Genomic DNA, 20936 nt, shown 5'->3' with positions numbered 1-20936 from the left:
AGAGCCAGTTTGATGCGCGCTGACATTTTTGGGGTTCAGCACTTCAGCGTGAGCCACACAAACTGTGTGTATGTGTGAGGTGGCAGGAAACCGTTGTTAAAGACGCAGTGATGGGCTCGTCTCCAGCTGGTCAGCCTCACGTGTCTGAACGCTCTCGTGTGACACGCACAGCTACATGCTGACGTGGCGCTAATGTGGAAGCTCCACGCTGAGAACAAAGAGAGCTCAAACACAACAAACCAAAGCAGACACTTGATTTTTAAAGAAGCTAACAAAGGCCACGTGGCTAAAGCTACCCAGAGGTCAGCAGCCTCGGTACGAGCAAAGGATCGAAGCAGTTAGGGAGGGTGGCCGTCCTGCTGAGGCGTCAGGTAAAGGTGAGCTGCATGCAGAAAAGCTGCATCTCTAATGTTTAGCAAACCAGCATCATTATGAAATGTGGCTCCAGCTCTGCCTCCTCTTCATCACTTATGACATTATTCAGATTGTCACTAATGAGAATAACAAATTAAAAGCAAATCAAGTACAAATAAATTCAGTTGTGATGCAAGAAACTGATATTAAAGGGAAAAAAAGATAAACCTGGTTTTACCACTTTTATAACCCACAAAGAAACTTTTTCTTCTTGTAAATAAAATAAAAGTCACTTTTATTACAGACGGATGTTTTTTCTGGTTTTTGAAGCATGTTTTTATTTTGCAAACAGCAAAGTTCATCTGAGAAACACTCGCGTCCCGCTTTCTTATCAGCTCACACACAAATTAAACTCGGGGACTCTGAAACTTAAAAAGTTGATTTAACTCTGTGGGAGCTCCGGTGTGAGGTCATCTTCTCAGACGTGTTCAGTTTCCACCAACCCGGCTCTCCTTAGATTCAAACGGACCCAAACTCCCCGTTCGCGGTCGCAGCCGTGGTGAGAGCTGCGTCTCCGGCTACGACTTTTCAGGAGGACAAAGTTTCCGAGCTCCAAGCAGCTGCTTCAGAAATCTGAATCAACTCTGTCCTTTGGCCGCCTCTCTCGACCGACCGCTCTGACGGCCGGATCCTTTCCCTCTGCCGCCACCGCCTCCTCCTCGCTTCCTCCTGTGTCCAGGTCTCTGCCCGCTGAGCCCTCCGCCCTCCTCCCTGTTGGCCGCCTGTGCCCACAGGGCGTCGTAGCGGCCCGGCGCCTGGTACCCCGGCTGGTTGGAGTCCAGTGGATCTTTGGAGAGGAGGATCCAGATGACAGGCAGGTTCCTGCTGACCGTGAGGCTGTCGAGGCCGGCGGTGGGCTCCAGCGGCTCCCACACCTCCTCCACGGTGCCGTACAGGAGCTGGGTGAGCTGGTGCAGCCCCTTCACACGCCGCTTCACGATCTCCGCGCATGTGATGGCTTTGGAGACGCCCTTCCCGCTCGCGGTGAAGATGACCTGCCTGCAGAGTGGCCGGCCCGAGGCCTCTGGCGCTGCTTCTACGCCGCCTTCCTCGGGTTGAGGTCGTACCTTTTCGTCAGCCGCTCGGGCTTTGGCCTCCATGCGGCTCAGAGCGTAGCGCAGCAGGTTGCGGATCTTGCTGCCATCTTTGACGTGGATCTCCGGCGTGTCAGGGGCAAGGTCGGGGAACGGACAGACGCACGGCTGCTCCACAGTGCGAGCTTTGCTGTAGTTCTCCATCTGCAAACACACAGACGACAGACAGATGTTACACCGACCGCAGTGCTGCATTCACTCCAGTCATGGTGACGGAGGCCGGCCCTGAAGCCGAGCGAGGGCGCCAGTTCAGAGAGATCTCTGTGCTCGCCGTCTAAACTTAAAGCACTTTAAGGTGAGGATGGTTTGTTATCTTTTCAGATATGAGATTAAGGACAGAAGACTTCATCTGACATCTCACTCACCCACAGAGACCCAGGTTACGTATAATAACCTGACAGGTGTGGCGCTTCGTTGTGCACTTTGAAAGGTGGGCCTGTTTTGCCTAAAGTCTAACAAATATATTCATTTGTCCCTTGTTGGCTCGAGCGAGTTCAGACCTTACATCACATCTGTAAGAATTCTTCTTTCCTCTCAGAGCAGCGCCAACAATCCCTGTGTCACACATGCAAACCTTTATTTTAGGAAAAGCGATTGCAATCCAGCACATCCTCCCAGAGGAGTCACATCTTACCCTGCTTCCTGCTTCAAATAAACTTTATTTATACAGCAATCAATAAAGAAATAACCGTGCCTTCTGTAAGTGACAGCCCTGATCACTGACAAAGGTCTGACAGCGCTCCTGCTGCTGTGACCCGAGGAGCAGACAGTTTCTATTTTCCTGTCTGTGTTTCAGAACCTACTCAACACGTTTTCCAAGCAGCTGCTCCACCCGAGTGTCCCATCTCCTGCATCATCAGGTGGAGGTTTCCTCACCAGCTGCAGGGTCACTGCTGCTCAGACTGGATCATAGAGCTGATGCTAAGTGAGGACCCACGCAGACTTTAACGTGATGAATAGTTTCACTGACAGGGTTAGTCTGCAGATTAGTACTTTTAAAAAGCGGAAAACAGAAAAATATAAGAATGATGTGACATCATTAGACACAACCTGAAAAAGTCATAAAGAGCTGCAGGGATAAGAAACACATCTGAGCTCAGGCAGGGCACACAGCACGGACACGGGCACACAGCACGGACACGGGCACACAGCACGGACACTCAGTACAGCCACATTTTCACCAGGTCCAGTAAAAGCAGCAGCGCTGCTGTGTAACGAGATAAGGGAGAGTTCGCGCTTATTGAGGCAAACGATAAGAGAAGTTCAGCTATGAACCAGTTTGTTTCTGTTAGAGCGAAGCTTTAAACCTGTCAGAGGTTTACACGGAGACTGGCGCGATGACTTCAAGCTGTTTTTGCGTCCTGAGGCTGGAGCCGAGCCGAGGACACGAAACTTCCCGACACGCACTGCGGCTGCTCCGCTAGCTTAGCACTGCGGCGTTAGCTACAATGCTCCGAGCTAACCGGGGAAGCTAACGGAGACAAACCGCCCTCATTCACAGTCAACGTTACACGTTTATAGCTTACCGTAGTCTTCTCTCACACTACCGCATGTTTACTTCAGCCAACCGCTTTACTCTACCGTAACACGATACGAGCTGTCGTAAACTGCTGTGACGCCCTGTAGTTCAGCTTCATTGGACAACCCCAACTCTGTTCACCTGGACGTTTTCAGTGGGACAAACGTTTCGTCACCATCCAGGTGACTTGTTCAGTCTCAGCTGACTGCAGGTTTCCAACCTCATAAACTGGACATTTTCACAATGACTGTGAGCTCAGTTCCTTGATCAATAATATGCAAATTGTCATGACCATTGATCAACAACCACTGATCAAAGACCATTGTGCTGTTTATAAACCTGCAGTCAGCTGAGACTGAAGACGTCATCTGTTTCTCCCACTGAAAACATCCAGGTGAACAGAATCAGCCTTTTAGGATTTCCTTACCTGGATGATTGAGCATGCATTTATTGGACGAGTTTGCTCCAAGCGTTCCAGTCTGGGTCCCATCAGCGACCAATGCAGAGAAAGAGAAGCTTTCATTAAAGTTTGTCAGCCAGTGAATTATTACATATGTCGTAATTTAGCTCTGCAGTTCAGATTTTTGTACAAACCTTTAATTTTATGAGGGAAAAAGTGAACATTTGTCGGCCAGTGTTACACATTCCTCACACTCTGAACCACTACACGTATAATTATAATTATAACTATAATTATAAATGTGCTATACATGAGAGCCCTGTGACAGGCTGCTGACCCTGCCTCTCACCCTGTTCACACAGAATTTCTACTGAATTTCCTCAGAAAACAAATGTTCTCCTTCCAATGAATTCTTCCCATCCAGCTCTCTCTGTCTCACGCACACACACACACACACACGCGCGCACACACACACACACACACACACACACACACACACACACGCACGCACGCACACACGCACACACGCACACACACACCCTAACCCTGTTTGATTGTAAGAAATGATCGATGTTTAACTCTATAGTTTCCTTTTGCTCGTTATAGCTGTTAGTTGGAGCTAACATCCTGCTTTTTACATAATTCGTTTCTAGACTGTTTGTTTGCTCTGCAGTGTCACACATTAACATAGACGAGGGGTTCAGGAATATTACAGTTAGCAGTCCCTCTTCCATGAACTCAATCAGAACCATAAGGGAAAATATGACTGAGTGGGACCGTAGAAGCTTTGTGAAGCCTTGGAGCAGCTTTTGTTTTGGACAGCAGCCTCGCTCTGATGATCCCAGTGTGGAATTCATCTGGATTCATTCTGCTTGTGTTCAGGCAGAATTTCTGCAGAATTTCCTCAGAAAACAAATATTCTCCTTCCAACATGAACTCTTGCCATCCAGCCTCTTTCTCTCACACACACAGGGTTTTCTTTCCAGTGTGAGCAGGATCAGAGCAGACATGTGTTTTTAATCTTCAGCATCTCTTAATTTGCCAAATAGGGGGTTAGAGTGCAAAGTTTAGGTGCAGAATTTTCAGGACTGCCTTAAACCTGCAGTCTGTCTAATGGCCAGCAGGTGGAGACAGGTGATGGTAACGATAGTGTTTTAATAAAGACCTCAAGGACCGAGCACACACTCAGACCACGAGAACAGGTCAGAGGGTGCAACACTCACAGAGAGGAGTGGGTGGGCGGGTCGAGATTTCAAAGTCTGAATTCAGTTGTGTCGCTTGAAAACTAGACGAGAAATAGAAGCTAAAGTGAGTCCGAAGCGACCACGTCCCGTAGCTGTAACGATGAGGTGTCGGGGACACGGGGGATGAGTTACAGATGTGCTGCTGCTGCAGCTGGAAGACACGCCTACTGGGATCAACATCTGCACACGGGAGGGAGAGGGTGGGGGAACCAGGCAAAGATAAGCGAAAGGAGGAGCTCTGGATTCATGGGAATGTGACACGGAAGCCTTGTTGCTATTTTTCTTCACATTTTTTGGATTCTCATCATGATAAGATTGTCTTTGTGAGGTTTTCAACAAAAGTAATTGTGAACTGAAAGAATCTGACCTTAAAAGTTTTTTTAGCCATCTGATTTGTTTATTTTTGTGCTGTGTATTATTAGCTTACAGACTGCTGTTGCATACTGTTCTCTATATTTCAGCCAAGATATTGTATTTGCACAAAAGACACAATGCTAATTGGCCACTCCTTGATTTCTGTCAGATCATGACACAGATTTTAATGTTAGACAAAGATAAGCTGAGTAAACACAAAGTGTAGTTTTAAGGGGAAAAGTTCTCCAAAGCTACCTGCTCCTGTGTGAAACAGTAACCGCCCCTGTTTCAATAATGAATTCATGTGATTGACGGAGTTCAGGTTCACTGCCACACTCAGGCCTGACAAAGACCTCAGACAGCAGCACATCACAGCACCATCTGCAGCCTGACAGGGTCACAGAGACGTTTCTAAAGCTGTGAGACTCCAGCGAACTACGGTGGAGTCATTATCCACACATGGAGAAAACCCGGAACAGTCCTGGATTCGTCACCGGAGCGACCGGCCGCCCAAACCGGCGACTCATCCAGGAGGTCGCGGTGGCGGTAGTCTGACGGCCTGAATTCTGCTCTCTTGCAGAAGACCCTGAAGGAGGATGTCCGCCCATCAGGAGATAATAATGATCTTTCCTGGACTTCAATCAGACTGAGATGCTTTGGCAAGGTTTGTCTGTTGAATTGACAGAAAACAGGGTACCAGCGCTTTCTTCTGTTTAAAACAGAGCTTCAAAGTGTTCTTGGTCCCTGAGAATTTCATGTGGACAGCTTGTTTCTAAAACATTTATGAGGGCTCCAAATGCTGTAAGAATAGGGCACAGTAAGAAGCTCGGAGGACCCAGCAGTTACAAACTCTTCAGCAAGACTTTGACAGACTCTGAGATGGTTTTAAGCTCTGCTGCTGGAGCCACGTTCAGCTAAAAGCACACGGATGCTTCAATGTGACCAGAAAATCCTTTTGATTCACAAGTCAAACATGTAAATCCACCTCTAATGAGCAATATGAGGAGGAGCCAGAGGAGGTGCGACCCTTCCTCCTCCACCCCCACCATCGCCCCTCTCCTCCTCTAAAAGCAGCCCTCAGCGGCAGCTCTGGGTCTGCTGTGTTTGGTTGCAGAGGTGCTGATGCTGCTGCAGCAGAGCTGTAAGTGGGTTCACGTCTTTCTCTCTTTAATCTTGTGCAGTCAGAGAAAATGTGCAGATTTTTCTGTGTCAGGTTGGGAAGTTTGGAATTTCCTGGAGTGTCAGAGAGGAAATGATTTCAGCTTTAAAAAGATGTCTTGCATGCACAGTTTACCGTCTGTCTGTTCCTGAAAATATCACCTGATGATGTCTGATCACAGATCAGTTTTGTGTGATTCCAGCTGTGATTTTCATTCTTCTTTGGAATCAGATGTTGTGAAAGCGGCTGCTTGTCTGCTGAGACTTTTAGTGAAGCTCAAACTACAGACTGAGCTGCAGCAGCTCACGGTGTGTCAGAGCGGACCGGGCATTAACGCTTCAGCCCAAAAAGACGAGCGTGTTTCTTACCTTGGCACGCCTATGCAGCCGCCTCTTCAGATTGGGATTCATTTAAAATGTGCTGCTTGGATGGACTGACACTGCTGACTCAGATCACTGGAGCACCAGCTTTTTATAGTTCGTAGATTCAGATCAGTATTGAGCATGTTTTCAGATCTGCCCACTTCAGTGTAGAGCAGGGGTGTCAAAGTCCAGTCCTCGAGGGCCGCTGTCCTGCAACTTTTCCATATGTCCCTGCTGCAACACACCTGAATACAATCAGTAGGTCATCAGCAAGACTCTTTAGAACGTGACTGCACGCTGAGGTGCAATTCAGCCATTTGATTCATGTTACAGCAGCTCATGAATGAATAAACATGGTGCAATAAAAGTACTGTTAGAAGTACATTTTTCCAAACACTTACATTTAATTAAATTAACCTGAGTAGGGTTATGGGTTGCCACCTCAGCATGCAGTCAGGTTCTACAGAGTATTACTAATGACCTACTAATTGTATTCAGGCGTGTTGCAGCAGGGACATGTGGAAGTGTCAGGATAGTGGCCCTCGAGGACTGAACTTTGACCCCTGGTGTAGGCCTGCTGTGTTTTACCTCAGCAGGTTTTTGTGGTGACTGCGTGTGATGGTGTTTGTTGATGAAGTGCAACCTGCATGTTCTCACGTGCAGCTTCATCAGCTCATGTGTAGAAAATTCATTCTGCCTACGAAGGCGTACCAGGGCCATATTTACAAAGAATATTTAAATAATGTTATTACTTTCTTATACGTTTGCTTTTTATTTGCTTTACCGTGTAATCAAAGTTTATATTTCATGAACAAGGTTATGAAACAGGATTTTAGATCTCTAATCTCACTCCTTTTCTCCAGAATCTGTTATTAATATTAATTTTAAGAATAAAGTCAAAATATTACTTGAACTTTTCTTTCTTGACATTTTGTTACAGTACATGCGAGCTCGCATTTGCAGAATGAATGAGGTTTGACTTATGGTCTTTTTATTTTTTATTTACTTTTGAAATTCCTCAATATTTAATATTATTTATTAACAATTCTGATTTGAGTGTTTTAGAATGATTAAAAATCAAAGTCCCTGAAATCATTTCCAACTGGCAGAATATAAAAATGTTGGTTCTTGTGTTGTCTGTGTTATAAATAACTCATCTTTGGATTTCAGATCATTCTCTGACTCGAGCGAACCTTTTTTATTTGTCGTAAACACCAAAAAAACTGTAACCAGTGACAGATAATTAGTTCGAGACTTACGATAGAATACAAAATTAAAATTTGAAATTAAACTCCATGTGGTGGCATATTGGCTACAAAGTCACAAAACAATCAAATTAATATTTATCAGCTATAAAAAAGTAATTCATCCTTTTTAGATAAGCCGGTGAGTCCAGTTATATATTTTACAGTCTGTTTAACACTGAAAACTTTCACAGCATTTTATTATTCAGAATAATCAATGAGAGAAATGGAACACGAGTATTTAAGAAAGAAACATTAATTCATCACACATGAAGCCAGCTGGACTCTACTGTCACCGCTGGGGGTCCTCCATCGGCGTGCTCGTTAACGCCTGACATAGGAGGTCAGGTGGACAGGCCTCAGCATGGTAAAGGTTAAAGTTCACAACAGTAGAATTAGAAACTAGAGAAATTTTGTCAGGGTGGCATGGAAACCAAAGCCATTTCTTTTACACATATGCAGGTGTTACATCCTGTAATGTGCATTGCGCTTTGGGTGCCTTGAAAAGCGCTATATGAAATCCAATCCATTATTATTATTATTAATGTGCATTGTACATATATATGGTTACAATACATCAAAGCAGTAAGTATAGGGCTTTGGAATTGACGTATCGGCACAATGTATTGTGGGAGTGTGGCGCCATATTTCTGGCGTGTGTTGGAGGGACGGTTGTTAGAAACATGCTTAAAAGCAGCTCAAAAGAAAAGGGCGGTATAGAGACAGATTGCGTCCGGATGCAAAGAGACGGTACTTGCTAAAAATAGAGTGCACTGGAAATGTGGACCCGTATGAAATACTGCAGTGGACCCTGAAGACCAACCGCTATTGACTCAGCCTGATATATTTCCTACCTTGTCTGTGGAGTCAGCGCGTACAAGCTGAACCAGTTTCACAATTATAAATCTCTGGAGGTGCACATCCACGTTTCCAAAGCTGAATAAAGAAACAAATTTTTGCCTTTCTTTTTTTTAATTAAAACCACTTTGTAGAACATCGTGTTTACACAAAATCATGACAGCATTTACATAATATCACCCACTACTAACACTACTCGGTTTAATGTATCGTTTGAAAAATTGCCCGATTTACAGCACAAGACTTTTAAGAGTATTTAACAAGAGCAAGTTTCATTTGTCCCTGGTTTTACTGCCACACTGGGGCACATGTTCACCAAAACGGCAGCAAACCTTCACCATCTTACCCAGAAGGGTCACCTCTTCACCCTCACATGGAAGAAGTAATCTGATTGGCATGCTGGTATGTTTGAAGCAGGGATTTCAGAGTGCCCCGTGTGTAGCGCTGGAACCCAGTCATGATGTGTTTCATCCATTTCATAGGCCAGTTTGTCTGCAATAATGCCAGATAGCAACTCTATAAATAGAACGTAGTTCTGCAAAATCACTCATTAGGATGTTTGTTCTAATTTGCTATGACCTCAGAGCGCATCGCAAATAAAACTACCCTCATGATGCTTCCAGGTGGGGAAACAATGAAAAGACAAACCATTTTCAAGCTTATTCTCGGTCGTGCGTCTAACATTACGACCACACAGCAAGTACGTGTTAACCATGTGCTGTCACTCCTCTTTCGCTAGTGCTTTGTTTGGCCCAGAAATATGGCGCCTCAACCAAAAATCCTGGTCACCCCCCCTCCCTTGACATCACGCTCCAAAGCCTATACATCAGTCATGTCATTTGGAGGCGCCGGCATTAATAGCAATAACCTTCATTCCATTTCCAGACTGGAACAATCAACCTCGTGTATGAAATCTGAAAATGCCCACGGTGTTGATTCAAACGCTCTCTGGGACAACCACAGGCATCGGCTGTTACTGACATAAAGATATAAAGTTAGTCCCGAGTTACAGGAGGAACCATTTCATTGGTGGAGGGGGTGGGGGAGGGGCACACTTTGTAATATATTCTGTTTTAGAGTTCACATTAACTGTTAATTGTAGCTAGGCTCAAAGTGTTAATGCTAGCTTATTTTAATAAAAAACCATTGTCATATGCCAAACTAGGGTGGCATAGGATCATTTTAGAGAGGCACATGCCACCCCATGCTAGCCCTGCAGATCCGCCCGTGGGCAGAGTCACAGGAGAAAGCCTGTTCGCTCCAAAAAAGTGCACGGCAGCACGGCTTAGGTTTGCAAAGCTTCATCTGGACAAACGACTAGACTTTGTGAAATTAACTAATTAAAAATTAAAGCCATGTCATTATGCGTGAAAGCATGTTCATGTAATTTATAATGTCAACAATGTTGTTGGTACACTTTCCGTCTTGTGGCTGGTGTAGGAGGAGAGAACTACATGAGCAGTCCCAACATGACGGGGAGGACAGGTCTCCTCTTCAGCCTCATCACAGCGGCACTTTTCTGTGGCGTCGCTGCTCAGACAGTCAGAGGTAGGTACTTGAATGCAACATGCCAGGCTGTGTTTTTGAAACCTGAGTTTAGGTGCAGGATATTCCAGGTGGTCATGTGCTTTTGTACATTCATGTGATTGCTTTCAAAGACAAACTGTTAATTCTCAATGGCACGGTGTTGCTTCCAGACTAAATAGTCTATTTTATCCTTTTTAAAGAAATTGAGACACCAATTTAATTCATTTTTCTGCTGATATATTTCTGTTTACTCCATTAAAATGTGATATTTTTCCATTTTTCACAATGGTATAGCATTCAACTGTAAGCAGCAAAAAAACAAAAACAAATCAGTGAGCTCATAGTGTGTACCGTAGAGGTTTAGTGGGATTAATAGTAGAGAACAGGAGACAGAACATTTTATACAGTAATACCTGTTAAAAACTCCATAGTGTTTCATTAGTTCATCACAATTATTGGACCTTAGCTGATAATGTTATTTGGGGACTTTGTGTCATCTTCCTGTAATACTTGTGTATGAACACTGATTTTCTTTTTCTGCTATCCAGAGTGTGAAAACGTCACCGTCGGTGACATCGTCTTCCTAGTTGATGGCTCGACCAGCATCACTAATAAAAACTTTCAGGACATCCGCACATTTCTTCGCAACACCATCCAGGGCTTTGAAATCGACCCCAACAAAGTTCAGATCGGTTTGGTGCAGTACAGCGATGATCCTTATCCGGAGTTCCAGCTGATGGATCACAGGGACAAGAATTCCCTGCTGGCTGCAGTGGAAAACCTTACCCACCGAGGAGGCGGCACAAAAACCGGCAAAGCCATAGACTTCCTCCGGACGGAGTACTTCACCAAAGAGGCCGGCAGCCGAGCTGAGCGACGTGTGCCTCAGATTGCTGTGGTCATCACAGATGGCGCATCCACTGATGACGTATTGGAACCTGCCAGGAGACTGAGGCAGCACGGTGTCATCGTGTTCGCCATCGGGGTTGGAAAGTTCAACCAGACACAGCTCATAACCATCGCTAACTGGCCCTCGGAGCGCTTCGTCCTCACCAGTGACAGCTACCAGAAGCTCCAGGATCAGACCAACAGCCTGCTGGAAACTGTCTGTCACAGTTTGGAGGATCAGCGGCTAGGTAAAGAAAGCTGATTGGTTGATACAGTTTACACTGTTCTCTATATTGTACGATTAATTATATCTAAGAAACACCTGAATACAGTTTTGACCTGGACACAAGAATCAACAGAAACCTGAAAATACACATTTTGCTTGGTCCATCCTCAGCTGTGCCTCTGAGCACTGTGAGGTAGTGTCATGGTCCTTTTGACCCAGTGTTTTGAGTTCTCTTGCGTTTTTCGTCATTTGGTGTTATTTTTTTGTGTGGATGCTGTAAGCGCCATTAGTAATGAAACGATTCTGCAGCCCAAACGTCAGGATTCGATTCCACCTTGTTCAGCATTTTTTTTGTCACTACAAATTAATACACTATAACAGACCAGTGATCTATATTGCTAATTTATTACAATTCTGCAAAGTTTTATGATTTTAGCAGCTTTTCTAATATGGACCTCAGCTTCTTGTTAATGCTCCGTGCCTGAAATGCTGACTGGCATAGATACACACAGGCCACACTCTTACTAGCCCCTGTTCACTTGGCGCTGTGTGTGTGTGTGTGTGTGTGTGTGTGTGTGTGTGTGTGTGTGTGTGTGTGTGTGTGTGAGAGACTAAATTTTTATTCTTTGGGCGCTGCATCTTATTGTTCGATTCAAACTGAGCAGATACAGACTAATTGACTGCACATATTGTTTGCTGGACGTGGGTTATGTGTCATTGCATTTCTATGTGTGTGTCCATATTTGCAAATATTGTTAGGCATGTCATTTTTGCCTTAGCTTTGTGTATCTGCTGGCTGTTCCTTTTTGCTTTTCTAATGTTTCTGCCAATTTTTCACAGTTGAATAACAAGTAGTTTTGAGTGAACTTCACCTTATTCAGCTTTTTTCAGCTGGTCATTTTGCTTTTCCAATATTTCTGCTTAAGTTATTACTTTTCTGCTAAATTATAGTATTTCTGCTGTTGCATTTCTCCTAAGTTATACTATTATACTACTTTATGTTAAGTTGTACTCTTACACCATTTCTTCCAAGTTATGTTTGTGCTAAATATTAAAATTTCTGCTGTATTACGATACCTCTGCCATGTTGTACTATTTCTACTAAGTTACAATATTTCTGCTAAATTCTCCTTTAATATAGTATTTATGCAAACTTATTACGTTTTTTCTAAGTGACTCCATTTCTGAACAGTTATTATATTTTTGCTAAGTTTTTATTCGTCTGCAAAGTTATTACAATTTCAACAACTTTTCAGATACTGACTTCAGCTTCTTCAGCTATTTTCAGCTTTTTCAGCAGACAGTTCAGCTTTACAGCATCCACACAGCATTTTCGCAGGAAATGCATTTTTTTCTAGTTATGTTTTAGGTTCCTTGTGTGTATTCTATAGAACCTAGGTTGTTCTGTTTAGCTTTTTAGATTCCCCTCGTGTCTTGACCCCTGTGTCTCCTTCTGTGTATCCGTGTTTATTTAATTGTATTAGTGCTTGTGCCGTGTTTCTCCTTGTTTTATTTTATCTTGTTTATCTATGTTCCCCGGCTCGTCTTGTCCACTCTCTCTCGTGCTCCTCTGTGCTCTCTCCCCCTCCAGTCTGCGTCTCTGTGTACTTCCTGTTTTACATTGATGGTCTCCTGTCGCTGTACGTCATGTTGTGTTCGCTCTTCCCCTGTCTTGTTATGAATATTCGTCTCAGCTGTGTTCCCCATGTGCTCCCTCGTTATCTTCTGTGTAATTATGTCAGCGTCTCCCTCAGTTCCATGTCGCATCCTCCCTCATGGTTGTGTACCTCTCCCTGTTTTCCTGGGTCTAGTATTATTAGAATTTCACAGTTTAGTTTTGTATTGCCTTTTTCCGTTCAGAAAATAAAGTTATATTTTGAGTTCACGTCCTCTCTTCTGAGAGTTTGCTTTTCGGTCCTCTCCTGCCTGCGCACAGCCAGTTCATGACAGGTAGTAGATCACATGAGCGTCAGGCTTGTTGTAGACTGAAAACTCTGCATGAACTTGTACTAAAACACTTTTGCTTCTGTCTTCTTTCAGCTTTGGTCGACAGGTTTGCAGATATTTTCTTCCTGGTGGACAGTGGAATAGCTTCAAACCAGTTCACCCTGTTTAGAAATGAGCTTTTCAGACTGTTGAATCGACTGGAAGTTGGAGCGTCTGGTTACCGCGTCGGTTTGGCCCAGTACGGTCAGGACGTCAGAGTTGACTTTCGTCTCAACACTCATCAAACCAAGCAGCAGATTGTGGCTGCTGCTCGACGTTTCCGACTGCGTTCACAAACAGGCCAACCACGAAATCTTGGACAAGCTCTGTCCTACGCTAAAGAGAACTTCTTCACTGTCGAGGCAGGAGGCCGTGCAGACCAGGGAATCCCGCCGTATTTGGTTGTAGTGGCTGGAAAAGACTCGGATGATCCTGTGTTTTGGTCTGCTGAAAATCTGAAAGACGAGGGGGTAATTATTGTGGGGATGGACGCAGGTGCGACACGGGATGCTCTGGACCGCTTTGCCAGCCCTGGCTATATCTTTGATTCTTCGAGAGTAACTCTGCTGATTGACCTGCTCACAACCCAGAGAGTGGAGACTGTCACTGAAGGTGAGAAAGCTGCCATCGGTTCATCATCATCATCAGTAGCTAAAATATCTTGTATTAAGTAAAAAAATCTGCCAATGAAACAAGTGAAAATTGTCTAGTTTTTTTCTAGTTTTAAGATTTACTGTCTTGAAACAAGTTCCTTTAGCTTACTGAAATGTTGCCCTCTAGCTGATTCTGTCTTATTTTAAGTGTAATGAGATGATTTTGACTAGAAATAAGACAAATACTCTTGGTAAGATTTTGAGTTGTTGCAGCCCTGATAAGCATGCCCAATAATAAGGCTCCAGGTCCAGACGGCTTTCCTGCAGAATTCTACAAAGAATTCTGGACGATTCTAGCACCAGTTTTTTACAGAACGTTGTTGGAAATCAAAGAAAATGGCAGACTTCCATCAAATATGAACTCTGCAAACATTAATCTCCTGCTAAAACCAGGCAAAGACCCTGTATATCCCTCAAGCTATCGTCCAATATCCCTTATAAATGTAGACCTTAAAATAATCTGCAAAGCTCTCTCAAAGAGATTAGAGAAAATGACCCCCCTCTTAATTCATCCTGACCAAACTGGATTCATAAAAGGTAGGCACTCATCAACTAACACACGTAGATTACTTAATTTGATAGACTACTCATACAGTAAAAACACTGAAACCACAATATTATCTTTAGATGCAGAAAAAGCGTTTGACAGAGTTAACTGGAAATTTCTATTTGCAACTTTACACAAATTTGGTTTTGGATCCTCTTTCATAAACTGGTTAAAAATATTATATAATTCCCCAACAGCTTGTGTCAGAACAAATGACCAGACATCCTCCAGCTTCTGTCTCCTGAGGGGCACCAGGCAGGGATGCCCACTCTCCCCTTCACTGTTTGAAATTTTTATTGAGCCACTAGCAGCAGCAATTAGACAGAATTCAGTAATTAAGGGCATAAAATGCAAGAACGTGGAACATAAAATCAGCCTTTATGCGGATAATGTGTTACTTTTTCTCCAGAACTCACAAACCAACCTTTCTGAGGTAATTACTCTAATAAACTGGTTTTCAAGAGTTTCAGATTATTCAATTAACTGGTCAAAATCTACAGTTCTTCCAATTAACTGCTCCTTCCATAATTCTTCCTCTGCCCCACTACAATCTGGAAATATTAAATATTTAGGTATTAATGTCTCTCCTAAGCTTTCAGACTTAACTAAACTAAACCACATCCCACTTCTAAAGAAAGTAGAAAGCGATCTGACTAGATGGAAATCTTTACCCATATCACTCATGGGAAGGGTCGCCGCTATAAAAATGATGATCTTGCCGAAAATAAATTATTTATTTTCAATGATCCCGAACAAACCATCACAAGATTGGTTCAGATCTCTAGACTCGTATATTTCTAAATTCCTTTGGAAAGACAAACCCCCACGTATCAGCTTAAAAATGCTTCAAAGAACCAAGGATAAAGGAGGATTAGATCTGCCTAATTTTCAACAATATTTCTTAGCCAACAGGCTTCAGTTCATCTCAGAGAAGAGCTGATGTTGATGCTTTTAAAGCATTCATGTCTTTTGATGTTTGAGCTGATAAATGGTAGGTCTGAAATTTCTAGATTATTACAAAGTGCCTGTTCAACATCTATCCAGGGTTCATCTAAGAGGGTATGTTTTAGCCATCCTAACAGCATGGTGGGAGTTTCTAAAAATGACAGAGTCTTCATTAATCCCATGCAAACGTACACCTATCTGGAACAACCCTGACATATTACAAAACAATAATATGATTAATTTTCCAGAATGGAGTTGTAAAGGAATTAAATACTTAGAACATATATTAGAGGGAACAGAATTTATTTCATTTGACAGACTAGTTACACAATATGGGATCAACAAGAAAAGATTTTTAGAATATCAACAAATTAAATCCGTAGTAAAAAAGAGATTTAACCTCAGTCAAGTTGAATTACAAACACCACCAAGTGTGGTACACTTTCTTACTCTTAAATCCCCCAAATTATTGTCTAAAATATACAGAACACTTTCTAAAATAGATGAATCAATATCCCTTCCTATTGCAAAATGGGAAGCAGATTTATCAGTCAGCTTAGACCAAAACTTCTGGTCTCAGGTTTGCTTAAAAACCTTTAAATTGATTAAAAATCCCAGTCTGCAATTAATACAATACAAATTACTACATAGAGTGCACTATACAGGTCATCGGATGTTCAAGATGGGCTTTACATCTTCCAACAACTGCTCACACTGTCAAGGCAATACACCAGACAATTACATCCACGCCCTTTGGTTCTGTCCACCAGTGCAGAAGTTTTGGCGCGAGATATGTGAAGACTTATCAAAGTGTCTGAAATGTAACATTCCAGCCTCCCCTTTAGTATGCTTGCTGAGCAACTTGGATGAGGTCACTGCAGAAACTAATAAGATAAGATAAGATAACCTTTATTAGTCCCACACGTGGGAAATTTGTTTTGTCACAGCAGGAAGTGGACAGTGTAAAAGTTATGAAGCAAAAATTAGAATAAAATTAAATAAGAATAAATACAGTACACAACTGTACAGAATAGAATAAAATAAAATATACAATAAGATAAAAATAGAATACAAATGCTATATACAACTGAGTAAAAATACAGTCCACATTGTTTTTACAGCCCTTTGCATAGCCAAGAAAACAGTCCTCATGAACTGAAAAAATAAAAATAATCTTAATTCTAGCCAATATAGAAATTATCTATTAGATTACATTAGTCTTGATACAGCCTCTGCCACCACATCAGATCAATCCCTCTGGGATCCTTTGATTGACTCCATCACCTAGCGGGGGTGGGGGGTCGTGGTTTGGTCTCGCCTTCGCTATTGTGGTTGATGTGGAGGTTGGGACGGGCTTAAGGCGTCTGGAGAATCCCTAGAGACGTTATCCCTGGAGGGCTTAACCCAGGGGTTGTGGTCATAACCTGGTTAGTGGCTCTGGTCGCTCTTAGAGGGTGTTCTCCTCGTGGCTGCGTGCAGCGGGGCTGGGGGAGGGTCTCTGCTGGCGGACGTAGGTTACTGGCCTGGTAGCCTGACTGCCCCTGAGTGGATCCGGGGCAGGCGTGGGGGCTTGGGGTTCGGGGGTGCTTCGCCTCCGTGCTAGGGCTCTGGCTGGGCCTTGGGGGCTTCGGTCCTCGTTGGTGTGTCGCCGAGGTTGTGGGCGGGTGGGTGCACGGGGGCTCAGCCCTGGCGCAGGGGGCCTCTGGTGCATCGGCCTAACTGGGGGGCTCTTCAACTGGCAGGGAGGTTGTTCCATCCTTGCAGGAGTCCACTCTGCACCCCCGGCTGCCTCCCTCTTCCCCCTCCACCACACCCACCCACACAAGTAGGGCATTGGGGCGCAGGGGTGTCACCAGGGTGCAGGGGAGGCAGGGTAGGATGATTGTGTGTACATGTCCATTTATGTCTATCCTTACGTTGGGTGAGTGCTGAGTATTTGTATATGTGTGCATGAGGGTGGGAATGCGTGTTTGTGTCTGTGTGAAAAAAACCCCCAGGTGATTTTGTGGAGACTTTCTGCATCGCTAGTTGGGATGATCTGACTGCTTCCTTTTTATCTTTGCTCTTTTAAAACTAAATAGCCGTTCACTGTAGTTTACGACCCATTACTATCAACTGTGAGGGAAAGACAGTGTACAAAAACCTGGATCTGGAACATGTCAGCATAGCCTTTTTACTCTCATGTCACAGCATCAAAAGACTCAATGAGGGAAGGAAATCCACCATTTTTGTTCTTTTATTCATGGAGGCTAACATTGTAATAGTACGCTTAGGTCTGATGGTTCGTTTGGTGAGTGAAACTCAACCATGCCTGAAATGTGCCTGCAGCATTATCATCTTCACATTAAACTGACTAACATGACAAACAGTTTAAACAAAGATCTCCAACATCACTGTCTGGAACAATAATAATAATGTATACTTTATTGATCCCTGTGGGGAAATCACTTGTTTTTCTCTGCATTTGACCCACTCACTCAGTGAAGCAGTGGGCAGCCACTAAGCAGGCGCCCGGGGAGCAGTGAGTAGGGACGGTACTTTGCTCAGGAGTACCTCAGGGTAGCCGTTCAGTGGATTTGAACCCCCGACCTTCCAATCATGGGGCCACCACTCTGCCTACTGAGCTATCCCTGCAGCCCCAAACCATGACAGAGCCTCCACCGTGTCTCACAGATGGCTGTAGACTCTCACTGCTGGGCCTCTCTCCTGACCTCCTTCCTACGATGTTTTGAACCATTGGAACCATTCATCTTCATCAGACCGGTTCCTCTGATCTTCAGTCCAGTTCTTGTGTAATTTTCATACCTCAACCTTGCTTTTATCGTGAAACCCACCATCGTCCATTACCCAGACCCTGCACACACACACACACACACACACACACACACACACACACACACACACACACACACACACACACACAAATAAACATATTTACAGCCTGTTTTTTAAAAAAATCTGCAGCCTTTTCCTTTTTCATTGCAACGATATGGAAATTATTATTTTATAATTCATGCAGATGGAGTTGTTCAGGCTCAGTGCGTCTTGTCCCAGAAAACCAATATGGCAGCAGCTGGAATTCTAAACCTGAGCCTTTAAAATGCAATAGTCCTGAAACCTCTTTTATTCATCTCTTATGTACAATGTGTAACTAAATCTTGATGATTTCTGTTTTCAAACAAAGTTTCAGATGGGTCGACTAAACTGAGTGTGCTCCTTTCACAGATTGCAAAACAGCTAACAAGGCAGACATTGTGTTCATTGTTGATGAGTCTGGAAGCATTGGAGAGGAAAACTTCAGGCTGATGCGTGACTTCCTGCGCTCAGTCATCAGCGTCCTGGAAACTGGTCAATCTAAAATCCGAGTAGGCATTGTTACATACAACGACGTGCCGACTGCTCATGCCTACCTCGACATGTTCGGAGACAAGGAAGATATTTTGAAGTTCATCAGCTTCCTGCCTTACCGTCAAGGTGGTACAAAAACTGGGGCTGCCCTACACTTCACCCTTGAAAACATCTTCACTAAAGAAAAGGGCAGCAGGAAGGATGTCCCAAAGGTAGCAGTGGTAATCACAGACGGTGAATCCCAGGATAATGTGAAGGAACCTGCAATCGCTCTCCGTCGAGCTGGTGTCACAGTTTTTGCTGTCGGAATCAAAAAAGCCAATAAAACTGAACTGCTGGAGATGGCATCTTACCCCAAGTCTAAGTTTGTTTTTACTGTGGACAGTTTCGTCAAGCTGAAACCCCTGAAAGAAACTCTGCAGGCAACCCTGTGCAACACCATCATCCAGATCGGGGTCCAGGACAAGGAAAGTGATGCAGAGACTAAAAAAGGTTTGAACTAAGCTTTCCTGATAAGCTGCTGTTAGTTTTCCCTGAGAAATGTTAACTTTTGTAGTAGCATTATTGATGCAATGCTCTGTGCTAATGTTAGAGGTATGTCAAGGTAGTTGATTGGATCTTACTTAATAAATTTCCCAGATAAGGAAAAAGAGTAAGAAACCGCTCATCCATTTTTAAGTTATAGTTGTTCATAAGCGGCCTGTAAAACATGCTGGGTGTAAATATAGTTTCTCAAACATTTCAGACTCTGAATGTTCAGTTCAAACTCGCTCTCTGTGACTGTGTGGGAAGATCTAACTCCCATTGTTTGTTTCTCTTCAGCATGTAAAGAAAAGGACCAAGCTGACATTTTCTTCCTGATGGATGACTCAGAGAGCATTAAAGATGCAGATTTCGCAGACATGCTGAAGTTTATCATTGAGTTTCTTCGTACCTTCCGTATTGGGCCAGACCATGTTCGCATGGGTCTTGTGAAATATTCAGATTCCCCCTCTCTACAGTTTGACCTAACACAGCACTCAGATGCTAAGACAATGGAAAAGGCTGTGAAGGAAATCATTCATGAAAAAGGTGGAACATTCACAGGAGAAGCACTGTCATCCATGAAAGGACATTTTGAGAATGCAAAGACGAGCCGTGGCTACAAAGTCTCAGAGTACCTGATCGTCATCACCGATGGAAAATCCGAAGATAAAGTTCAAATTCCTGCAGAAGAACTGAGGGCGCAGGGGGTCATCATCTATGCCATCGGGGTGAATGCCTCAAATGATAATGAGCTGAATGAGATTGCTGGGGATCCAAGGAGAAAGTTTTTTGTCCATAGTTTTGATGCCCTGAAAACCATCAAAAATAACATCACCAGAGAGATCTGTTTTCTGGAAGGTAATTAACTTACCTTACTCAGGTAGACTTCATTTTATGGCACACATCATTGAGATAATAAGAGGAGAGGATAGAGAAGAAGACCATAAACTATTTCAAAAACATAGATTAGATCTATATATGTATTCCACTTTCTTATATAGGACTCATAACGCTAGCAAATTCACTTTTTCAGAAGTGCATTCTTTAAAATGTACTTGTGAAAGAACAAAAAATATCAGTTTTCTCTGTTTTAGCAAGTCTAAAGCACTTGGGGAGTTCCAGGTATTTAACCCCTAGTGGAAGTGTCCCCTTTAACATGGTTGTAGTTGACCCAACATCAGTTGAGTCCCACATGAGCCAATGAAGACCATGGACATCCCCCAGGACATAGTTTGTCATCTCATTGGGAGCAGGCCCCAATGTTGTCAGGCACACATACAAGCACAAGGGGGGCCATATTGAGTCCATTCTGGGTTGCTGCAATGAAATGTTGGCAAAATGGACAAGCCTGTCAGGTAATTGTTGTCTCTGATTTCAATCTAATTTTCTTAACACATTAGGTCCATATACATTTAGACACTGACACAAGTTTTTTTTTTATTTTTTACCCATTTACAGAAACAAATTTTAATTATATGGTAAATGGCCTGTATTTATATAGCGCTTTACTAGTCTCTAAGGACCCCAAAGCACTTTACATATCCAGTCATCCACCCATTCATTCACCCATTCACACACTGGTGATGGCAGCTACATTGTAGCCACAGCCACCCTGGGGCGCACTGACAGAGGCGAGGCTGCCG

General features: G+C 43.6%; 2 protein-coding genes across 9 annotated transcripts in view; one reads left to right on the top strand and one right to left on the bottom strand.

The window, feature by feature from the left end:
- Window positions 1-586: 586 nt before the first annotated feature.
- Window positions 587-6714, bottom strand: rpp25l (ribonuclease P/MRP 25 subunit-like). 7 transcript variants are annotated; one of them, XM_019364427.2, is made up of 3 exons: window positions 6553-6698; window positions 3455-3506; window positions 587-1652 (listed from the first exon to the last, which is right to left on the bottom strand). In XM_019364427.2, exon 3 carries the CDS (start codon window positions 1650-1652, stop codon window positions 993-995), a length of 660 nt encoding a protein of 219 aa, XP_019219972.1. In that variant the 5' UTR covers window positions 3455-3506; window positions 6553-6698; the 3' UTR covers window positions 587-992. The 7 variants fall into 7 exon arrangements, with proteins under 7 accessions (XP_019219972.1, XP_005456046.2, XP_003451267.2 ...); XM_005455989.4 differs by lacking the exon at window positions 3455-3506 and having other exon boundaries at window positions 6553-6714; XM_003451219.5 differs by lacking the exons at window positions 3455-3506; window positions 6553-6698 and adding an exon at window positions 3035-3191.
- LOC100708991 (collagen alpha-6(VI) chain) overlaps window positions 5102-20936 on the top strand; it is a 74412-nt gene continuing 58577 nt past the window's right edge. Inside the window, exons 1-6 of one of the 2 annotated variants that reach the window (XM_019364408.2) lie at window positions 5102-6166; window positions 10089-10196; window positions 10724-11311; window positions 13330-13887; window positions 18646-19260; window positions 19591-20151. In XM_019364408.2, coding sequence (XP_019219953.1) covers window positions 10103-10196; window positions 10724-11311; window positions 13330-13887; window positions 18646-19260; window positions 19591-20151 — 2416 coding nt within the window. In that variant the 5' untranslated portion in view covers window positions 5102-6166; window positions 10089-10102. The remainder of the gene's footprint in view (window positions 6167-10088; window positions 10197-10723; window positions 11312-13329; window positions 13888-18645; window positions 19261-19590; window positions 20152-20936) is intronic. The other variant, XM_019364409.2, reaches the window with a different exon arrangement.

The sequence above is a fragment of the Oreochromis niloticus genome, linkage group LG11 (assembly GCF_001858045.2).
Source record: "Oreochromis niloticus isolate F11D_XX linkage group LG11, O_niloticus_UMD_NMBU, whole genome shotgun sequence".
NCBI classification, from domain to species: domain Eukaryota; kingdom Metazoa; phylum Chordata; class Actinopteri; order Cichliformes; family Cichlidae; genus Oreochromis; species Oreochromis niloticus.
Note: the sequence above shows the minus strand (reverse complement) of the source record. Positions and strands in the feature narration are given on the sequence as shown.